Source organism: Erpetoichthys calabaricus, chromosome 13 (genome assembly GCF_900747795.2).
Source record: "Erpetoichthys calabaricus chromosome 13, fErpCal1.3, whole genome shotgun sequence".
Classification (NCBI taxonomy): Eukaryota; Metazoa; Chordata; class Cladistia; order Polypteriformes; family Polypteridae; genus Erpetoichthys; species Erpetoichthys calabaricus.
The window spans coordinates 56,856,632-56,879,884 of NC_041406.2; the positions used below are offsets into that span (position 1 = coordinate 56,856,632).

At 35.4% G+C, this 23,253-nt stretch overlaps 1 protein-coding gene across 1 annotated transcript; it reads left to right on the forward strand.

Annotated features, from left to right (window-relative positions):
* Positions 1–7,543: 7,543 nt before the first annotated feature.
* LOC114663750 (fer3-like protein) lies at positions 7,544–8,899 on the forward strand. The gene has a single exon (XM_028817676.2). It carries the CDS (start codon positions 7,617–7,619, stop codon positions 8,211–8,213), a length of 597 nt encoding a protein of 198 aa, XP_028673509.1. The 5' UTR covers positions 7,544–7,616; the 3' UTR covers positions 8,214–8,899.
* The last annotated feature ends 14,354 nt before the right edge of the window (positions 8,900–23,253 follow it).

Below are 23,253 nucleotides of genomic sequence, written 5' to 3' on the forward strand. Positions count from 1 at the left end.
GAAAGTAGAATTTAGTTGCTCAGACCTGGAAGGTTAGCTTATTTTGTTTATCAAAGTAACTGAAGCTTTTACAAATGAAAATATACTTCAGAAAATGAACAGGCTATCTGTGCATGTAGGAGATTCTTTTGTCTAATTTTATCTGATTTTGTCTAATTTGTTTAAAAACAAATTTTATTTTCTTAGGGACAAAACAGATCAGTGATTAAATGTTCATTCAAATCTTTTTAAACACCCAGCAGTTACAAATCAAAACTCCTACAATTTTTCATTGTTAATAACGGCTGGCTTTATTTTTGTGTTCTGTTTCTTCTTAATGTGTGTGTATTGTCCTCAAAAATTAAGCATGAATTGGCAAACTACCTATTCAATTTACAATGCATCAGTGTAGCTGTCCTTAAGAAATGCAATTCATTGTATAATATTTCACACTGTAAATGACAAAAATGGCCATTGGTGTGCATTATCAAAAACTGAAATTAATATAATAATGTCTATATCTTGCATTTAGTGAATACTTTACAAATGTACAACATGTTGTTTACTCTCAAAAAAAGAGAAGGTTGATATGTTGAATTAAAGAGAACAGAAATTCAGCTTCTTCTATAAACCTATTTCCAAAATAGCAGTTTAAGACACAAAAAAACATACACATATAATTATAAGAACAAAACATTCAAATTAGCTTAAAAAAATAACTTACTTTCAAGGTTTCAGTACTTGGCCATTGGCAGTTCCAGTTCTATCATGGCAGGCTAAACTGTTTTCTGTCTCATTATTACTCCATCCATTACCTATTTACTTTAAAATAGAAACATGGCTTCATTACTAATACAAAAATTCACCTTTTAAATGAACAGATTACAAGATGTTTTCTTCTTTTTTTTTCATATTAACTGTTTAAGGACAGCACAGAGACCTGTCCTGGACACTGCCTGTTTGGAATTTACATTATCTTCTGCCTTCTGCTGTGTTTTCTTTGGTAAAAATAGGCAACTAAGGCTGACTTGAAGTTGACCCTTTGTGCATGTTTCCTGAGATGGATTGTTGTTCTATATGTGGTGGTTATGGTCTCTGATGTTGTAGGAGATAGCAGATTAAAACAAACATAAATACACAAAAAGATTGATTGATGGATGGATTAAATATATGAAGAGCGTTGGACTTAGAAGTCATTCATCTCTCCATCAATGAATCCAAATTCTGAACCTACTTGCTGTCGTGTCAAAATATACCTAACACAGTTTATGGCTATATTTTGTTGAATTTTAATTTCTATTGCTGTCTTGTTAATACTCTTTTACCATTTTGGCCTATGCTCCAATAATGTCACATAAATCCAAGCAGTTGCTGTGGATGCACTTGCTACAGTGACAATTTCTTACTCATACTTTGATAAATTATATCAAAGAAAGACAGATTAAGACCCCCAAAGGCCCCTGAATGACTTAACTCCTTAGCTCATTTTTAAAAATGCAACAAGCAGACGCTGGGTCATTTAATGTAGCATAGTATTTGGGTGGTTTTAGTAAAAGGATCCCTTGCTGTCACAGTCACCAAAGAATGCCCTGATGGTAGATCTGCTCCAATGTCACATTAGCCATCCCATTTGTAGACAAGATTCCCAATCTTCAATTTTCTATACCTTGCATAAAGGAACTTCGAAAAAATGTACAAATCTTATTGTCTTTCTAAGGAGTTTTCTTTACTTAACTGTTCTGACTGTAATTTTTGCATTGCACTTTCTTGTGTTTTTTCTGTGTTATTACGAAAAGGCCAGTAAGGTTATTCTCATTAGACCATAGCACCTCTTTTCCTTTTCCAGCGTGCCTTTTGGAAATCTGCAGTCAACATTTAAAATCTGATTTCAAAAATACTTTTAATACATCACACTCCTATTACGTGTACACTTGTTAAGACCCCCCCAGGCAGTTTTGTTGTACATTCAATACATCTCAGCCCTGCAAGACTTCAGTACTCTTGTCAATTATGGCATTTCCACCAGTACTTTTCTCTTTTTGTAATTATCACTGTTGTCTGTGTTTTTATTCCATTTTTTTCTAATTAACATTACTAAATTTTAAAAGTTTTTAAAAATTGTGTTTCCTCTTCCCAAAACAAATGTGTTGATTTTTTCAATAAACCCCTCAATTCTATACTTTTTTGTGTTCAACATCATTTTATTGTTTTTTTGTCATTCATAGAATGTATTTGGTGTTCTGTCTTTCAGTTTGTGTCAGGAGTTTTTGGAATGGTGTTATTTTTGAATATTACTATGTCTGTTGGCACCCTGCCCAGGGTTTGTTCCTGCCTTGTGCCCTGTGTTGGCTGGGATTGGCTCCAGCAGACCCCGTGACCCTGTGTTAGGATATAGCAGGTTGGACAATGACTGACTGACTGGCTATGTCTGTTGATACTTGAATATGTGACCTTGTAGTGTAACTCTTGTGAGTTTTTAACTATGTTTCATTCTCATCTCCTGGTAGTTGTGGTATGCCTAACAACTACCCCTTTTCTCTTCCATAGGAGAACAATAACAGGGGCCTTTAGTAAATTTTAATTGTTGTAAATATTATTTATCTTCCACTGTCTCTTTTTGTAGACATCTGCTCTTTTGAGTCTTTCCATAGATACGTGTATCCAACGTTCAAAGTCTTGAAAGCCTACAGGACATCAAGAATCCCTTCAAAAACTTCTAAACATATTTGGTGCACCAGAGCCCCATTTTGTTGTTACTAGCCGAACAATGATCAAAAATAGGTAGCTGCTTGCTTTAACAATGTAAAGTACTATAGTTATTACATATATTCTATAATTATACTGAATTATAAATGCAATATGTAGTGAGAAGCAAAATGACACCTTTTATTGGCTAACTAAAATGATTACAATATGCAAGCTTTAGAGATAAGCAAAATGCTTTAAATTTGTGGTGAAAGGTTTAATCCAGCCAGCAAACCATCTACTTCTAGCTCAAATTCTTAACTCCTGAATACCACTGCTGAACTGGTAGCACGCAATTGATCTTTTCTAAAATTGTCACTGTGGCAAGTGCAGGAGTGGGGACATGTTGCATGTTGATTATCACATGAAAGTAAGAACTTCATCATTCTCTGTACGTTTGACAGTAATAACCCTATAAACTTATAGATCAATAAAATGTGTACACACACACACAAACATGATCATTCTGGACAAAGCTGGACAGAAACATTAACATGAACCCCGACTCCTCAAAGGCATTAGGTTGGCTGGCACTGGGACCTATGCAATCCCAACATGAAACTGTCTAGCTTAGTTTTCCAACTCTTAGTCCTTAAAGGAAACTTTTGCATCGATAACGTTATATTATCTGTTTGTAATGCGGGGCACTAGGGCACCAATAAATATTTTTAAAACTCTAAATGAACTAACTAACTTAAATTAATTAAGTGATGTGAAATAATAACAAAATAAATTTGTTTATTGTGTCTGTGCAAGTCAACAATCATTAAAAATTGGTTCTGACTTGTAGTTGTTTAATTTCTTGTGTGAATACCTATATTTCTGGAGTAAGGGATGCCGGCCAAATGAGAGTCAATGAACGTTTTTGATATTTTGACAAGCAGGTGACCTGAGGCTCCCCTTTAATTGGTTGCTTTCACATTTTTCCAGGAAGACAACTCTGTGCACCCCAAACACTCACACATTTATTGGCAGCAAATTAGTTTTGTTTTAAGTTTTTTTAATCTAATGTGATTGGACTACACACTATTTCATGTTCACATCCATGGTTCACTGTTCATACCCACCATTAACGTAACTACAGATGAGTGAGTGCAATTTAAGGGAGTTGGCAAGTTCAAGTGGAACTTCAGCAATGAAAGAAAATTTTGTTATTTCTTTAATGAAACACCCCTTTATAGATCACTCACTTGAACAAAAAAAGGAGACAAGTTTACACACAGACCTTTTCTCACTGTTTTTATGACAAACTGAGTATATTTTGGTGTAAGTAGTTCCTTTTTTTGCTTTCCCTGTTTGCTGTTTCAAAGTGTTGGTACCAAAGTGTTGTAAAAAATGACGGGGGTACAAGACCTAAAACATCTTTCTGAAAAATGCAAGCGGCATGAATGTAGCCACAGTCATCTATGGCATGAGGCTAACTTTTTTTGGGATTCTTAGTGAAATGACTCAATTTAGGCAGAAAGTAACTGAGAAATGTTCAGGCCTGAAGGAAAGGAGGGCAAAATCTATGCTCAAAGAAATATAAGTACCTCGGCCATAAAGACAGAAAAAGGTTTAGGTTTGAATTGTCCTGTGGGTGAAGTACAAGACAGGTTGGGAGGTGAGTTATATTTTAAAATGTGGGGGTCTGTGGATCTTACAATGTGATTTTTTTCCCTGGTGAGGTAAGCCTGGCAAGCTTTCATAGGACTGGACAGACTGGCAGCAAGTATAGAATAAAATTAGAGTGGGAATGACTCTGTGGGTGTGCTAAATAATAAACTGAGATGCAAGAGTTGAGAAAAATCAGACAACAAGTGATTATATGATGTGAATTTATGGAATACACTGAAAACAGCCAAGGACTGGGTGCTCTATTAGCAGAGGCAGAATAAAATTTGGATTTGCTTATGCTATGGATGTGTTATAGGACAAATGGGAGTCCACATTATTGGAAGATTATGGAGGTGGGGGTGTGAACATTATGGTGTAGGTTTTGGTAGAATGAGGAACTGGGCAAGTTGGTGGAGTACTGGACAATTTAGAGATCGGTGTAGTACAAAATTTGGATGGCAGGTGTACCTGTTCCTTTCCACATCTATAGGTCAAGTCATGGGAAGAATAAGGGGACTGCAGATGTCATGGACTGAAGTTTTGGAGTACAGTAGAAATGGAAAAGCTGGTATCAAATTGAACAGCATGGTGGAAAGGTTATAATACATTTTAGCCTGGATTTGTCCTATGGGTCTGATACTGGATAGGCAAGATTGTGTATTGACACCAGATAGATAGATAGATAGATAGATAGATAGATAGATAGATAGATAGATAGATAGATAGATAGATAGATAGATAGATAGATAGATAGATAGATAGATAGATAGATAGATAGATAGATAGATAGATAGATTTGAAAGGCACTATATAATAAATAGATGTGAAAGGCACCATATCATAGATAAGTGCTGCTTCCGTTTTTCCCCTCCAAAGTGCGCCCCCACTCAATTTTTTTTCACCAGCCACCACTGATCCCAATACTATACATTCTGAACACCTGTGAAAAAAGAGGAGGATTTTTTACTACCTCTGGAGTGGAAAGAACATTGGAGAGAACCACTATGGGAAACTGAGATCTTGCAACAAAGACAGTTGTTCAGTTGTGCATAGGCAACAAAGATTACAAGATACTGTTGTGTGAAGGAATCCAGTAATAGCTGAGCTGTGAGACTGATCAAAACTGGTGAAATGATGAATACATTTCAGGTGAATTCTGTGAAATGGCTAGCACCAACTGTTATATCTGATAAATGGATAAGGTAAAAAAATCCTGGGTAGGCTGAAATGGACAAACACCTTAGCATAGCTACTGTAGGATCCATAGTGTGGTATCCATAGTGTCATTGCTGACAGTGAGAAAACTGGTTGACGTGTAGTCTTACTTTAGGCTTAGATAATACTACACATATACTCCATGGCCCTATGAATGTTGCTTTTATTAAATTTAACCAACTTAGAAATATACAGTGTATATTAAGAACAGTAATCAGAGCAATTGAAATTACATTGAGTCCATCTTTAGATGCACCTCGTCCCAAATAAGAGATGAGTATGCAAATATGTTCTGAGATTTTTCCAGTAAGGAAGAGAGACATTTTGAAATGCAGTACTTATAACTGTTAATCATGGTGCTTTAGTGGTGAAATGTTGAATCTTAAAGAATGAATGAAAATGAGAATCTCACTGTACACTGCACATGTGACAATAATGTCCCTATGACCTATAACTCATCTTTTTCTGCATACCTCTACATATCACCTCCCATAATCACTGGTTCCTGCAATCTGAAATTTGCACCTATAATTGCATACACTTACAGTAAATAATAACTTTTGAGTAAAATCATTTATATTATGTTTGCATTTTATTCTGTTATAATACCCAAACTTTTATTAGTATGTTTGTATGAAAAACAAACAGCTGTTCCAAACACAAAAGAGTCAAAAAGTCCTTTGTGAGAAATGTTCACTTTAGAAAGTGTTTATAGGTTGCATCATTTGTAAAATAAATTAAACACAAAAGGTTGGAATGATTTATTATGCTTTTTGCACACAAATTCCCTGTTTCCATATGAAATAAGATGTAGCCAGCATTTCATAAGATCAGTGTCAAGAGACACTTAACCTTTTTTATTTATCATGTCCCATATATCCTGCATGTGACAAATATAAAAACCAAAGCAGTCTCAGCTGGGTAATTCACATTGTAAGACAATATGGTGCAAATGTTGCTTAAAAACATAACTTGGCAATGGCTTTACAACCACTTAAGTAATGTTACTTTCATCATTATACTATGTGATATTAATAGATTATACATATTAAAGAGCTTTGGTAGATACTAACCCTGAAAGCTGCTAAGAGTTATAATTGTCAAAATGAAATGAATAAACATTTAACAGCAAAAAAGCATAACTCTTTGAAAATAAAAATAGTAGTAGTACTTCACTTATGTTTATTGTATGAAGATTTTGAGTAATTCTTTATAAAATTGTTTAATCGTGTACTAATAAAAAGCATGCTAACAGATTACAGGAATATTATTTAAAGGCATTATCAGTAAATAGAGTCACATTATATAAATAGATGGTTAGTGTAATGGACGTTATAATCAGACAGCAGGTACGAAAAAGTCATTATTTCTTTAAAATGTACAATGAAAAGCCACACAGTAAAGCCATGGAGTGTATTGGATTTCTAGTTATAAACCGGGAGGCAAAGAGGCGAGTTTTGTTTCCATGCAGGCGCATCAGGAATTATTTGAACTTATTTGCAAAATAAAGGTACCTCAAACAGTAACTGTTAGACTTGTTATATTTGGTTGCCTCCTGTGCTTAGTCAGGATAATAGAAGCCCTATTATACGTCTCCCTTTGCACTAGGATACTGAGTAAATACTTCTGGGTGACCCTTAGCAAAGCAGGTGCCCTCTTCGGAGCATCATTAAATCTATACATGCACTTGGCTAAGATCAAATGGGAGAAGAGTCGCCTCTTGGACGCTTAGAGAACTTTTCCAGAATGTGCTTTGAATGTCCGTAGATAGTTGCTGGCTACATCAGAGGAAAACAGCATCCGTTCCACTTAAGACCAGAAAGAAGATATGAAAAACCCAGCAGGTAAAAACCAATGGACCATTGCCAAGAAGGATCTCAACGTGATCGCTTTGACAGGATTCACAATTCTTAAAAATCCCCATTGTGATATCCACGCGTCCTAAAGTGTTGCTTGTCTGCTTTCATCAGCCTAAAACGTCGCTTGTCAGCTTTTTTGCTTGAAAACATTTTAATCCCGTTATCGCCGTAGCTATAAATACTAATGGTATAAATACTAATGATTTGCTGTAGGTACCCTAGATGGGGAAAAGGTGTTTGTGCGAACGCACGGATATTCTGAATTGTTCTGTCAACTGTTTGCAAGCGTCTTATTACAAAGTGATGGAAAGTGAAGGTGACTGTTTTGAAAACAGCGTTCTGGATTTTGTGACCGATCTAAGTTTCCTGGAAGTGCCGTTTAGCTCTTCGGCTGAGTTAAGGAAGGGCGACGCATCATCTTTGCGCATTTTGGATACTTGTGGTCGCCTTTACGATTTCACTGATGGAGCGGACCCTCTCGCAGAAAGCGGCGTGCCTTTCAGCTCGCTGTGCTTGTCGAGCCGCAACCTTCATTCGGTGAACGGGAGGTCTAAGAGAAAACGTGTGATCACATCTGCGCAACGCCAGGCAGCCAACATCCGAGAGAGGAAAAGGATGTTCAGCCTAAACGAAGCCTTCGATAAACTGCGAAAGAAAGTTCCCACTTTCGCCTATGAAAAAAGACTCTCAAGAATCGAGACCCTCCGCCTTGCTATCATATACATCTCCTTCATGACAGACCTTTTAAACCAGAACAGAGAAAGCGAAACCAAGACTGGTGCTGCAGATCAGAAAATACTGATGCAAAAAATCGAGTAACGGATCTATACAAACACAAGTGGGCGTGCAGCAACACTGTTTTCCACTTCTTTATTCTCTGAAAAATAAATACGATACGAAGAATATACGAATACATTTCACAAAGACCTTAAAATACACTTGCATTTCGTATTTACTATGCACACTTAACCAAAGAAAGCCGTGATCTACGGCCAATGTACTCTGACACTTTCTAATGTTATTTGAGTAGGAGGTATTTTCAAAGTCTACTAATTTTAAGCGGGCTCTGGGTAATTATATTTTCTCATCCATGCTTATCTCACATCTGTATTGGTTCTTAAAGTGTGGTAATCTCTTAATGTCACACGTTCGTATAATTAGTATGTTTCTGAAAATATGTTCGAAATCTCATACATTTCAGTTGTGAAGAGCAAAATGGGCTATTTAAAATATATTCTAACTTAAGATTGTCCTAAATAACTATTCTATGTGTTTATTACACTTAATTTGTTTCAATACTGGTGGGCAGAGAAACTTTATATATCCACTTTGATTTCTAGATATATACCAAATTAGGCATGATCTTAACCTATTGGGAATGATCTTTTGTAGCTAAAAGTGTATCGGGAATCTGTGACATTTACCTGAAATAAGTTTTAAATGAAAATGGAGTTGGTTTAAAATAACCTTGTTTTCACTTCAAACATCAGTTGTCTGAACATTACTTACACGTTTTCCGTCACAAGAAAGGCACATTGTTTTAAAGTATGTATTTCAAATATTTTCATTTGAAAGGCTGTGCCAAATGGAAATAGTTCAAATGTATTTACATTTTGTAATAATGTGTCTACGCATTGATTTGCTTTGTAATATTCGTTTGTGGTGCGAAAAAAAACAACTGTCTTTGTCCTAATCATTAAAATAAATCAGGCTGTTATGGAAAGACTATTTAAATGTTGCGATACAACAAAAATTCGAATAGTTATTTTTTACTTTTTTTTTTTAAATTTGCTGTATTAATGAAACCCTATACTGATTAATGGGAAATATTGCCTTGTGTTCCAGTGTCACATAATCGCATACAACTGGAGGCGGGTCTGCCTGGTGCCTGGAAACCACCCTGTGTTGATAATTCTCACAGAAACTAATTTGCTTTTGGTAGGCGATTATTCGTCAAACATACCTGGTAGTAGGCGGGCAGAAACTTCTCAGAGAAAGAAAGAGAGAGAGATAAAAGGGATGGACGGAATGGGGAGGTGCCGATTCATTATTTTCGCATTATACTGCAATTATGTGGAAATTACGATATCAATGTAATGTGTCAAATGTCTCCAAGGAAATTTCAAAATGGGCCCATCAAGTGGTTTTGATTATGGTTTGCCATGACTTACAGACAAACTCAAATTACGCTAAGCATGCTGACGTGTTCTATCTATCTATCTATCTATCTATCTATCTATCTATCTATCTATCTATCTATCTATCTATCTATCTATCTATACGAGTTCTGCCGTCTGTCATTTTTTAAGACTTTATGGTAAATTGAAATACTATAAGAGTTTTTTAAATGTCGACATTGCCGTTTCCTCATATGTACAGGTTAAGATGATGCGTAAATAAAACAATGTTTTAGAAAAATTAAACGTTCCCCAACAGCATCGCTTATTCCTAATGTGCACTACTTCTCACTGCGTCCATTCCAGTTAGAAAAGATGAGCAACATATAAAAGCGACTTTAACAGTATAATTTGAACGTGGGAATGAAGAAATATTTCTTTGATTTTTTTAGTTTTTAAAAGTGTTAATTAAAGTAAGAATGAAAATGATAACGATTATCATAACTTTCCTTAAGATATTTTTGTGGGAATGGACTTTAACTTAAAACTCGTCATTAGCGAATATTGTACTAGTCAGCGACACGTGTATTTTAATCTTTCCTCTGAGTGTGTGACAATGGCCTACTTAAACGCAATGAAAATACCATAGCCTATCTCGTGAACATTCATTTATATTGTTTTATGTGAAGACTGAAATCAGACATGAAACTAGGAATATATTAACTTACTCTAAAAATAAAGGTTCTAAAATAATATTTACAGGGTTGTGTGGTTTCTCATAGAACCATTGCTTGAGAAACAGACATTTCATTCTGTGAAGAGTTATTTGCATCAAATTGGCTCTTCAGGCTATGTAGAAAAATAATAAATCTTTAATTTATAAGCTACCTAGCCTGGTACTGACAGATAAAAAACCCTGAACTTAGCATGTGCATTTACTATAATTACTATTATTGTTATTATTCCTTTAAAAAGCTAAATACCCTACCGGGTTCAACTAAAGTTCTATCTATCTATCTATCTATCTATCTATCTATCTATCTATCTATCTATCTATCTATCTATCTATCTATCTATCTATCTATCTATCCACTCTAAATGCAAGAAAAATCCTTTAAAAACTAAGAAACCTATTTGTATTTCATAAATCTGCTATTATCTATTCATGGTCATTTATGGAGCATGTTATTGATATAAATAAATAAAAGATCTTTCTGGAACCTTCATGTGGATGGTTCGTTAGAGGACCAAAAAATGGCTCCTTCATGGCATCGCTTTGAAAAACTACTTTGGCACCTTAATTTCTAAGAGTGTAAAATGGAAAGTATAAACAAAGTTTTAAATTGCAAATGAACAGATAATTATGTTGCCCACAGCAAATAATATAAAATCATTGCAGTGGTTAGCATTGCTGTGTCACAAATCCATCCTCCTGGGTTTGAATCCTGCATCTGGTTGTTCTCTTGTGCGGATTTTGCATATTCTCCCTGTATCTCTGGGTTTATTTTTTCCTGCACAACCCCAAAGACTTGTTGGTTGAGTTTACTGGAGACTCAGAACTGGATCCTGGGTGAGCGTAGGTTTTGGGTTTCTTCTTGAGTGGGCCCTCTGATGAGCTCTTTTCCAGGGCTGTTTTAATTTCCTGCCTTGCACCCAGTAATGATAGGAAAGGCTCTGACCCACTTATGACTCTGACATGGACTAAGCAAGTCAGAGAATGTTGATGTGGCTAAGAAACTATGAAAAGACTGTTAAGGGTATAATATTAGTGTGTTTCTTAAAATGTGAAAATGGACAATTATCTTCCTGGATTTTGAGGAATGTGAACTTTTTGGTCAAAACTGAATTTAATTATATTTTTGATTTCCTAGAATACATCAATTACAAAGATTAAAGGATCGAAAGGATTAAGATGAAATATAAAAGAAATGATAACTAAACAGTTACATAACAAATGCATTTAAATATTACTTACCTGTTTGAAGCTGCCAGCTACTTAGTAAAATCACATACAGTAGCTTCTAATAAAATATCATCTAGTCCATTTTTGCACCTACAGAATTCTTAAGGTCTAGCCGTCAAAGACTTTAAAAAATATAAGCACAATGCAAATGAATGCTGGATAGGTGATAGTATGTTAAATTCACAAAGGCACTAAATGTAAAACTGCAACATTTGCAAGTAAGTCTGGTTAGTGACCACATATTCAAAATCACATAATGTATTCTCTGATGTTCAGATTGGTACTACGTAATATTGGTTGGAGGATAATAATAATAACATTTTTTTGTTTGCCTTTCACTTTAGGTACGTTTAGTTTTCAGTATATTAATGGAAACTGATTTAAGTAGTTTTATTACTTTTTGTATGTAAAGAAACTACACTTATTCTGTTAATATTTTTGTATATGGCACATTAAGTTGAAAACAGAATTGCAAGACACCTTACAAACCACTTACAAATTAGGTTCATGCAGCAAGACACCACACCAAATGCAACAAATGCATTTCTATGTTTTCTGAATGTGAAATGGGAAATAGAAGTTAACAATCAGAAGTTGATAAAACACACAGACATTCACATCCATGTGGAGCCACTGCAATCCGCCAAACATCAGTGCCTTTTCTGAACTTCAGTAAACCTAAAACAAATGCAACATATACTGTATGTTATATGACAATCTCTTACTCTCATGAATATCCTTTCTTTTTCAATGAAAGGGTAATGGAGAAGCCTGAATACAACAAAACATCATGCAATCATCCTCTTATAATATATCATAGACTTGAAAAGTCAGGTAACTAGGTACTTTGCTACCTACTTTGAACAAACTATAGAGAGGCCAACAAACAGCAACTCAAGCAGAACAGCAACTGCATTTTCCTTTTTAACACTAAAGCACCAACACTTGTTAATGGCAAGAAATAAAAATGTTGGAAAGATAAGTCTGAAATTAGTGCATTCTTCACTGATCACACATTAGGAGTTGCAAACTGCCTGTGCTGAAATTACATTCTCCAGTGAGGAATAATTGGCAAATACTGTCAGATTTGAAGATGTTACAAATGCAATAAAAAGTGAAAGGAATATTTTATTTTTCCACTCAGCAATGCTCTCCTATTTAAAGAGAATACAAAATTAGAGAAACCACCTCAAAGGTATAATGTGTAAGTCTTATCAGTGCATGTGTTGAAATTTTTAGACTGTATATTTATTATAAGAGAAAAGAGTCACATTTCCTTTGACAAGAAGTGGTCATTATAAATGAATGGAAAGTATTTTTTAATAAAAAAGTAGAAATAGCATTCTGAAATGTTTTTGGTTTTAAAGCGAAATGCAATATCATAGTTTTAACTAAAACCTATTTGAACAGTTAAGGATTCTCACTACTTAAGAAATCTGTTTAAAATAAATATTACAGCAGCTTCTCCTGGCAAAAGCTGAGTTTCTAAGGCAATACAGAGGCTGCAATTATGTGGTGCATAGAGAATTCCTGTTTTTAAGGTTTATTCTTATCTCCCTTTAGTCAGAAATGCAAAACATCCATCCATCCATCCATTGTTCAACCCGCTGAATCCGAACACAGGGTCACGGGGGTCTGCTGGAGCCAATCCCAGCCAACACAGGGCACAAGGCAGGAACCAATCCTGGGCAGGGTGCCAACCCACCGCAGGACACACACAAACACACCCACACACCAAGCACACACTAGGGCCAATGTAGAATCGCCAATCCACCTAACCTGCATGGCTTTGGACTGTGGGAGGAAACCGGAGCGCCCGGAGGAAACCCACACAGACACGGGGAGAACATGCAAACTCCACGCAGGGAGGACCAGGGAATCGAACCCAGGTCCCCAGATCTCCCAACTGCGAGGCAGCAGCGCTACCCACTGCGCCACCGTGCCGCCCATGCAAAACATTGTCAGTTTTATTTTTTATAGAGATAAGGTACAGTAATTGAAGTTATGGTGCTGGTGCAGGTTTCATTGTAAATGAATCAATATTTTTTTCTCTTTCTTCATTTTCTTGGGTTCATTTTACAGCCACCAACCAGTTAACATTAAATAAAAACTGAGAATATTTTATATGTATATAGAAATGAAAAACCAAATGCTTTGCAAACATTTAGAAACAAAAACAGAACATACATTGTGCATATCTACTGTAAATCTACTCTATGTTGAATTTCCCATGTATATAGTAACTAATCCCCGAGTAATATTATGAATTATTTAATCTATAAATTGTCACTGCACCATTTCTGATTGTTAAGAAGTTATACTCAAGTAAAAGCAGCAACTGCTTTAGGTGTTGGCATTTTATGAACCATTTTTGTTATAACTTTTATGCTGAGGATATATGGGGTGGTACCAGCTTATCAGCATGTTATAGTCATCAAATAGGAACAGCAGAATATTTTGTATTTTATTTGTCATGGTAAATTAGCCTATACAGACTGGATGAAGGTATACATAAATAATCTGGAAATTCTTTCTCCTTAATTTTGTTAATTTTAAAAACAAAACCCCAGAGATATTTATGTATGTTCATACTGATCATGGGCAGAACTGCCTTCATAACAGGGTGTTACCAAAATTATAAAGAATATGAAATTGAGGGAATCTGGAAGAGCTAAAAATTTTCACCGTTGGCCTCATGATGCTGATTGAAAAGTGATTTTCTCTGTCTCCTAAAAATTTAAATGTAATCATTTATTTATTTATGCATTTATTTATTTATTTCACTGATGTTCAAGCCAATTATATTGTCAAGATATTTTTTTCAGGTTTTCCATTTCACTCCCTTTTGTAATCCCAGTGATAGCTGATTGTTGCATGGTTTAGTTTTATAATCAAGGGTAAAAAGTGAAAATAATTCAACACTCTACTGATTTTTCAGCCTGGATGAGGTTTTATTGCCAATCTCTACCATCTATAGAAAATGTAAAACCTACTAACAGGTAGAGCTGCTACACAGACCCTGATTTTAAAGATTCAGGAAAATCTTACATTCTACTACTGACACATCTGTGTGTATGTAAAATGCCAGGGTGTTCAAGAGTAATGTGTAGAGCCAGAGAGATTCACTCATCCACAGATCTGTTAATCTGATAGTTTAAATGGATTGGGTATAGATTTCTAGGAATTGTGTTGTTATTCATTCCATTCTAAACTTTTCATCTACTCTTTAGCCACAGAAGGTAGTGCCAGTTGGCAATTCTTTGACACATTATCATATTTTTTAGGCAGCGTTACTAGAAGTGTATTCTTACAGATTTCAGGTATGACAGAGGATGTGCAAACCAGTGTGTTTTTTTCATGCCGGACCCAAGCCCAGATAAATGGGGAGGGTTATGTCAGAAAGGGCATCTGATTTTAAACTTTGTCAGTTCAATACGACAGAGAAAAACAATGACGTTAAAAATGTCTGTCAACACAAGGAACGTATATAGGGGGTTTTGGAAGGACAGGACTGCTGCGTCAGCTTTTAATCACCTTTCAGAAATATGCACATAGTTTTCACTTAATTGTAGCTCATAACCCCTTTATTAAATATTAGTCTTTCACAGAAGGCTTAATTGTTTGAGCTCTAAAACAATAATGTAGTTTTTCATAAAGAGGCACTGAGAAAAAAAATAAATACTAATTGTTTTACTGTCTGGGTATATTAATGATTTTGTTTATTTTAAAAATTGGTTATTTTTTGACATTTTTCAGGGTCCTCTTTTTGTCTGAAAGGCAGAAATTTTGAAGTAAGGTAGTTCTTTCAGGTAAGGAAGTCAGCTGTTTTGAGTGATACATTAATAATGGTGCTAGAGATTAACATCATGTTACGTGTTGATAAGCATATGCAAGTAAGAATTTAACTCTGTACGTATGACAGTAATGACCCTATAAACCCATAAATCTATTATCAATTTGTTCTCCACACTTGTCTCCAGAGTTATTGCCCTGAGACTGTAATTTCAGTTTGTTCTCCTTTTCTCCTTTTCAATGTCCGACAGTCTCAGTGTCAAACCTAAATATTTATAATTTCTCTATCATTGGAATTAAAAGCAGCAGCTTAGTTTTTAAATATTGTGCAAAGACCATATTTGGGTTCATGGAACCAGCTTGAAATTGCTCTTTCTGACATAGTGCATTATCGTGGTGTAAATATTCATTTGAATAAGGATAAATACTGAACATAAAGAGATGCACATGGCCAGCAATGATGCTTAGGCACACTATGTATTGTAATTTATTAATGAGACCTAATGTGAGCTAAGAAAACCTTTACCACAGCATTACTTTACCACCAACAACCAGTACCACTGTCACAAGGAAAATTCTGACGTTACTTTTTGGATGTTGCCACAGAAATTAAGATTCCTCAGACTAGGTAGTATTTTTCCAATTGTCATTCCTCACATTTTGGTGATGTTGTGCTCATTGTATCTTTATGTTTTTTTTTTTTTGTTCTTTATTTCTCCTTATACAATTTCTTGTATTAGGAATTTGTTAGGTTTTGCATACCCCTTGGGGTCAGAGCACAGGGTCAGCCATTGTACAGCGCCCCTGGAGCAATTACAGGTTAAGGGCCTTGCTCAAGGGCCCAGCAGAGAAGGATCTCTTTTGGCAGTGACGGGGATTCGAACCGGCAACCTTCTGGATACCAGTACAGATCCTCCACCTCCACCTATGTTCCTGTTCTTAATTAGCACAAAAGGAATTTTGTGTGTTCTTCCTTTACTTCAAGGTTTGATCTGTTGTCCATTCAGAGATACAGTTCTGCATATCACTGTTATAAAGGCTAAAGTGCTGTTTCGGTATTTGTGACCTTTCTGTTAGCTTGAACAAGCTTAGCCATTCTCCTTTTGCTTTCGCATTAACAAGATGATTCTAGACATGAAAATTACACACATAGGTTGCTTTTATTTGTTACACCATTCTCTATAAGCCCTAAATGCTTCTGTGTGTGAGAAGAGTCATTTCATGCAGTGCACAAACCCACTTGATAATGTACTGTTTGATTGCACAATAAATTAACCTCTTTAACGTTGTCTGCATGCTCTCTCTTGATATATATATCTCTTGATATATATATGTAGTGCAGCCACATGATTGGCAGTTTGGAGGAGCAAAAGCAAGCTTTTTGCATTGATGAGCAGATTTACTTCATAAACTGGCCACTGAATGTATAATTTATGGCACCTTAACTAAAATGATTTAGATAATGAGAATTGAGTTTGAATACCTGTTACTTAGTCATATCCATTTACATTGGCCATAAGACTTAACTTATTATGTTTATGATTTTCATGGATAGGATATCAGGGTGAAGCCAAGTAGAGTCTTGCTATTTTCTGATGATGTTGCACTTTTGGTTTCATCAGACTTTGATTTTTGCTGTACTCTGGATTGTTTTTGCAGCTCAATGTGAAGTGGTCGGATGAAAATTAGAACCTCTCATTTAGAGATCATAGTTCTGTCTTTGAAAATTCTTGGCTTGCTCTTTGCTGCTTAGAGGAAGTAGTTACTTCAAGATGAGTAGCTGAAATACTGAACCCTCAGGTATTTTTCACAACTCAAAATGAGATCCTGAGTGTCTTCAGTAAACAAAAAACGTAAGCATAATTTCCAAGTTTATTGTCTGTAACAGGGTAGCCAGCTCAGCAATAAGTAGACTGTGACACAAAAGTGATGCATCTCCAGATCCAGAGGTACAGGTCAAGGTGGTAATTAGAATGCCCTGAGTGCAAAACAGTCTGGAAAAAGTAGATCTTGCACTTGGCAAGAGAGTGCCAAGAAAACATGCAGGAAGAGCTATAAACTGTTGTTTGGATTGGGAGACCTGGTAATTCTCACAACGAAAATGGGAGGGAAAGCAAAGTGAATGTATTTGATATTTATATATGTTTTAATTACAAAAGGTTACTAAAAAATCCATAACTGTACATTATTAGCACTGGCTGCAAGAGTGACTAGCTTAGTCACTAGATAAGTGGGTGGTGGAGATTGAGTATGGAACCTCAAAGTTTATAGTCCAATGTCAGCCATGACAGTTCAATGCTAGCTAGGCAATACTGGCTACAAATTAATGTTAATACATTAATAATAAATAATGATAAATGAATTGAAAAAGCTGCACATTTTATGTGAGAAGAGTAAAATTAAAGTAGTTACATATGGTACATTTCGTGCCCAATGATTTGTAATATGATGTAAAGAAAGAAAGCATTTGGCCTACAGTATAATAGTTCAAACAAGATTAGGGGCAAGTATATCTAAAGGCGATTGGTAAACACAAAAGAATATTTATTTATTATTACCATTATGGTACTACTACTGACTCCTACCTTCAAATGTTAAATATGTAGTAGACGGAGAAGGAATTTTCTTTGGTTGGTGAAGTGGTGTACACTCAAGAACTGCTACATGTGACAGAGCCCCCTTCTACAGTCCCCATGGAAAATCTACCTTCCATTTTTCTGAGGCATGCTTGTGATAACAAAAGTAAACAGGAGATAATATGTTTTATCACAGATTCTTGTTAGTATTTTCCTGAGGTAAGAATACATTTCTTGTACACTTCTCTACTTCCAACAAGCATCATGGATGGAGTTTTGACATTTTGTCTCCATTCACTAAATTTTCAAAGCTTCAAAAGATTTGTCTCTGCAGTCTTGTTTTTTCAATGGTTATGTTCTGCCACGACTTATAACAACAGAGGGATGTATGCTCAAATCATTTGATTTTTTTTTCCTAAATAACACCTGCTTTTCACCTATTACATTCTGTTTTGTTATTTAGCATAGCCTGCAAAGGAAGATGAATTCTAAGTGGCAGCATGGTGGTGAAAAGCACACTTAAAGTTTTCTTTGTGCTTTGAACACTGTGACAGATAGGGGGCACTGTTGTCCCCTTGAACCCTCAGATTAGACGCCAGACCCCAGATAAAAGTCCAATAATTAATTTTATTTAGACTATAATGTGCACCAAGCACCCTCCACTCCACAATACTCAATAATTAATCAATGCTCAATACAATAACAATCCTCCACTCCCAGATGCGTTGCTACCCTTCCTCCTGACTCAGCTCCTCCATCTGGGATCTCCCACAAGCTTTTATAGTCCCTGACCCGGAAGTGCTTCTGATCCTTCAGTCCATGTGATTACCCAGCACTTCCGGGTCAGATGAAAACTCTTCTTCTTTATCCCGGAAGTACGTCATTTCCTCTGTCGCTGTGACTAAGACATACTTCCGGGTTATAGGGGAAATACATGTCCTTGAGCCTCAACTGTAGCATCCTCTGGCGCCCCCCACGGTATCCAGCAGGGTTGTGAATAATGACTCCATTGTCCATGATTCCCTGCTGGCATTCGGGGCACCTCCATGCTGCAGGGAGGGCTTCATCTGGCGGCCTGGGGGTATTGCTTAGGATGAATGGCCGGCCATATCTCACAACACATAACAATAAACTAAACTGAACTGATTACACTACATTGCATGTCTATACCTGTGCTAACCAACACACACCATTACACATTTCTGTGGGGTGTTATCTACATGCATGATACAAAACATACAGAGAAGAGTGAAAAAGACATCAATGAAAAGACATGAAAGATCCATAAACCAAATATCAAGTTTTACAGAGCATTCTGAATCACTCTTATTAAGGATAAGGTAAGAGCTGAGAGGAAAATGATTTTGAGTGAGTAAATTCATTGACACTCACTGATACAAATCAGTCAATAAACACATGGGGAGAATGTGCAAACTCCATACAGACCTTAACACTGTGAGGATATGGAGGAATATTTCAGACAAAATAAAACAAACAAACAAAAACATAAAAGTACTGTGAAATGTGACAATAAATAAAGAAAAAGAACATGAAATGTGAGCATAAAAAATACATGTCATGGAATATGTTTTTTGTTGCTAATTATTTTATTTTATTTTTTTCTATAATATTTCTCCATACACAACATGAAATACGGAGTGAAGTTAATACTGTCACTTTCACTCCTCAAAGCTGCATGTGAGGGTGGTCTCTGCTGTGTTTTAATTGGTGAACAGTCGATACACACAGACACAACCTTCAACCATCAAATACCACATGTACAGCTTCAGATGCTATAGATGCAGCCCAATAATGATGAATTTCTAGTTTATAGTATTAAAGATAATCACTTTGCATAGTACTATTTTTTCTTGCACTCATAGTCAACGTGCACAGTCCCAACTTTGAGCATGCGCATGAACATCAGGGTTCCTAAGTCAAGTGAGCCTCGTTTATCTGCAGAGCCTCCACCCTGGAGCTTCAAGTAGGTGGAGTTAACTTATTTGACAGTACTTGGCATTATTTGAGTCAGATAACCCTCCCACAACCCTAATTTTAACCATAGTGTAACTGGGTGGCTCTCTGGAGGTCTGCATCTAGTCAACTCCACCTACTAGGTCCATCCATTGGAGTCAACTCCATCTACTTGAAACTCCAAAATTGAGGCTAAATAATTAGAGATGTATACTTAAGTCAAAAAAAGCACATAGTCCAATCTATTGATGATTCACGAATCAAAAAACAGTATTTGCCGGGACCTACCATCTTAGCTTTGATAAGTGAAAGTGACAGTTTTAAATCCAAGCTGTATTTCATGTTGCATTTGGAGGATTAATACAGACAAAATAAAGTAAAACAAAATAAAATAAAATAAATAAATAAGGAACAAAAAACATTTCATGACACATCTATTTGTTTACACTTTTTCTTTAAAGCTGAGAAGCAGCATGACAGTGTCGCTACCTAAGAGACAGTTACACTACATGACAGGCCCACTGTAAGACATGTCTACTCACCAGTCATCATTAATCATAAATCAGATAGCCCTCCCTCAACCCTAATATTAACCAGAGTGTAAGGATGTTTTATGAAAGTTAAGCACATGGTATGTCTTGGGAACGATGTAAATGACTGGATATATCACATAACATCACTGATGTACAGTATAGTGCAAAGTATGGTAATCACTATAGGATGTGCGCAATTTGATAAGCTCCTTAATAGAGTGGAGCTCTAAAAGTCTGCTAGATTCTTTTGGAAAAGTTGCCATGAAGGAAGATGAACAATGAAGTGGAGTGCTTAGCCAGTCTCCTTTCAAAATGGCTGACTCTCACAACAATGGTTTGCTTTTTACTTTTTCGTTTCTTAAAATGATATAGATTTATTGTATGCAAAATGTTTGCAATCTCAAGACACAGATCAATGTTCGATAATACTTTTGGCTTGAGAAACTGACATATTCAGAAAGTTTTAGTGCTTTTGTTTTCATGTTGGGACCACTGTAACCTTCACGTAAACATCTTATGATAAAACATAAAAGCAGGCTATATATTTTTTTAAATTAATAAAAATCCTTCACTTTAGAATACTATTCCATATGGAAAATGAATAAATACCTTGACTGTGAGTAAATAAGACATTATTGAAAAATACTGAACATACATTTAACTCATATACGGATGGAAGTTGTAAAGAAAACCAGTGTACCTTGAACAAAAAATGTACACAGAATAGGTATATCCACACAAAAAGTGACTGAGTTGGGATTTAAGCAGCCTCCTCTAGTTGTGAGGCAAAAGAGCCAACCACTGTGCCAACCTGGTGCCCATCCAGATATTTTATTTAAAAAGTCAGAATAACAATACAGTGGGATAGAGTTTTAACAAAACAATTACTATGTTGGTTATTAGTTTCTGCACTCAAGAAATTACATTAGTAAGAATTATTTCCAGTCATTAAGAAATACTGTACAGTATAATTAGTTACTTCCTTATTCCTTTTTCACAATATATGTTACAAAAAACTGCAAATTTTAAATTTTACAGTTTCAATAAATAGACAAAGAGTGTAATAATGAACTGCTGATACAAATGAATTACAGAACTAACTGTCCACCAGTCCCCTTTTTTCCCCAGGTATCCCCTTGTGCTCATTCTGAGCATGCAGCACAGTCTTGTGACACTGATAGGGTGTTGTTCAGCATGTTGATCACCTATAGAAATGACCTTATGAATGGATTTTTTAATTATATTGTGGAGGTGTACCATCAATTTAGCCTCACCTTAGAAACACAGTCTCCACCATTTTACTCTATGATGAAATTTGTACTGGAATCACGAAGGATAGCATTAAATACAATATGTCTCCCAATAGCAAGCTGGAGTTGTACCTAAACAACAACAATTACTAAAGAAAAATCCTATACTTTTACAACAGGTGAAACTTACCAGTCATATTCATATTAATAGCATTCTGTTGAAAAATGTCTCTTCCATATACAGTACAATTAACAGTTCATATATTTTCCTTTTCTTCTTGTTATTTTTGGTTATCATCATTCCTTTTACTTTTTATTATTTATTGCTTGCCTTTGCTTTCATTCTTTTGCAACATGTGAATGAGTCCTGAGGGAAGATATCATTGTAAAAATTTTTCAGAGATTTTTAGGTAAGGAAGGCAGATGTTTTTTAAGATAAGGTAATTAAACTCGGAGAGGCATGGTGGCGCACTGGCAGTGTTGCTTCCTCGCAGTAAACCCTCCCCGCTTGGAGTTTGCATCTTCACCCCGTGTCTTCATGGGTTTCCCACACTCCAAAAATATGCAGGTTAGGTGGACTGGCGACTCTAAATTGTGCGTGTGTGGGAGTGTTTTCCCTCAGGATTAAGCGGTTTTATAAAATGGTATGGTATGGTCATCATACTCACTAATCACGGCACTGAAGAATGGTATCATATTGCATGTTTATTAGCACATGCAAGTGACAATTCCAGTGTACTCTGTACACGTGAGAATAATGACTTTGTAAACTTGTAATAAATAGTGCATACCTGTATATTTAGCATATGCATATACAGAATAAAATACACAAAACAACCATTTACGTTTGAGTGTAAAATTTCCTTTCCATAGAACTAGAAACTATAATTAAAAGATACGAATGAAATAACAGGAATACTGTACAAACGGGATTTGCATACAAAATCATACGAAGAGCTTCCGTAAAATATTCGCTTATTTCTATATGAAATACTCCCTCTAGTGGTCAATCTGGAAATGAAACCTTGTATAATGGAAATGCATTAAACGTTCACTGGTTATGAAAATTTGAGGATAATTGTGTGTGAATTGAATCCTATGAGATAAACTAAAAAGCAATCGACTAATTAATTAATTATAGCGTATATACAAATTATTTTAATAAGTCACATTTATTGTATAGTACATTGTGATCAAAAGCGTATTTAATGTTGTAAAAAGCGTTCCTTTTTCAAAAAGGAAGACAGCATAATAATAATAATAATAATTGTTGTCCATTAAACTACATTGACAACGACTCCGTTCAGAATTTGCAGTTTAAAAAGTCTAAAAGAAAACGAAATAATTGTTCAGATTATAACATTTCAGACAGTGTACATTTAACATTAATTTTTGTATTGATATATAGTCTCTGGGAACATAAAGGGTCAAATGGCAAGGACATTTTCAAATGAACTAAACATATCAATCTCCGATCAGTATAATATCGAACGGTCTATATTCAGTGGACTTTTTTAGACTGAGCATTAATATATTACACAAATCATGACCATTTTTACAGTTAAGGTGGAACTAATACTTTAATTTAAAAATCGTACGCACCAGTACAATGTTTGCAGACTGGGTTGTAAAGTCTAAGCACACTATAACGAAA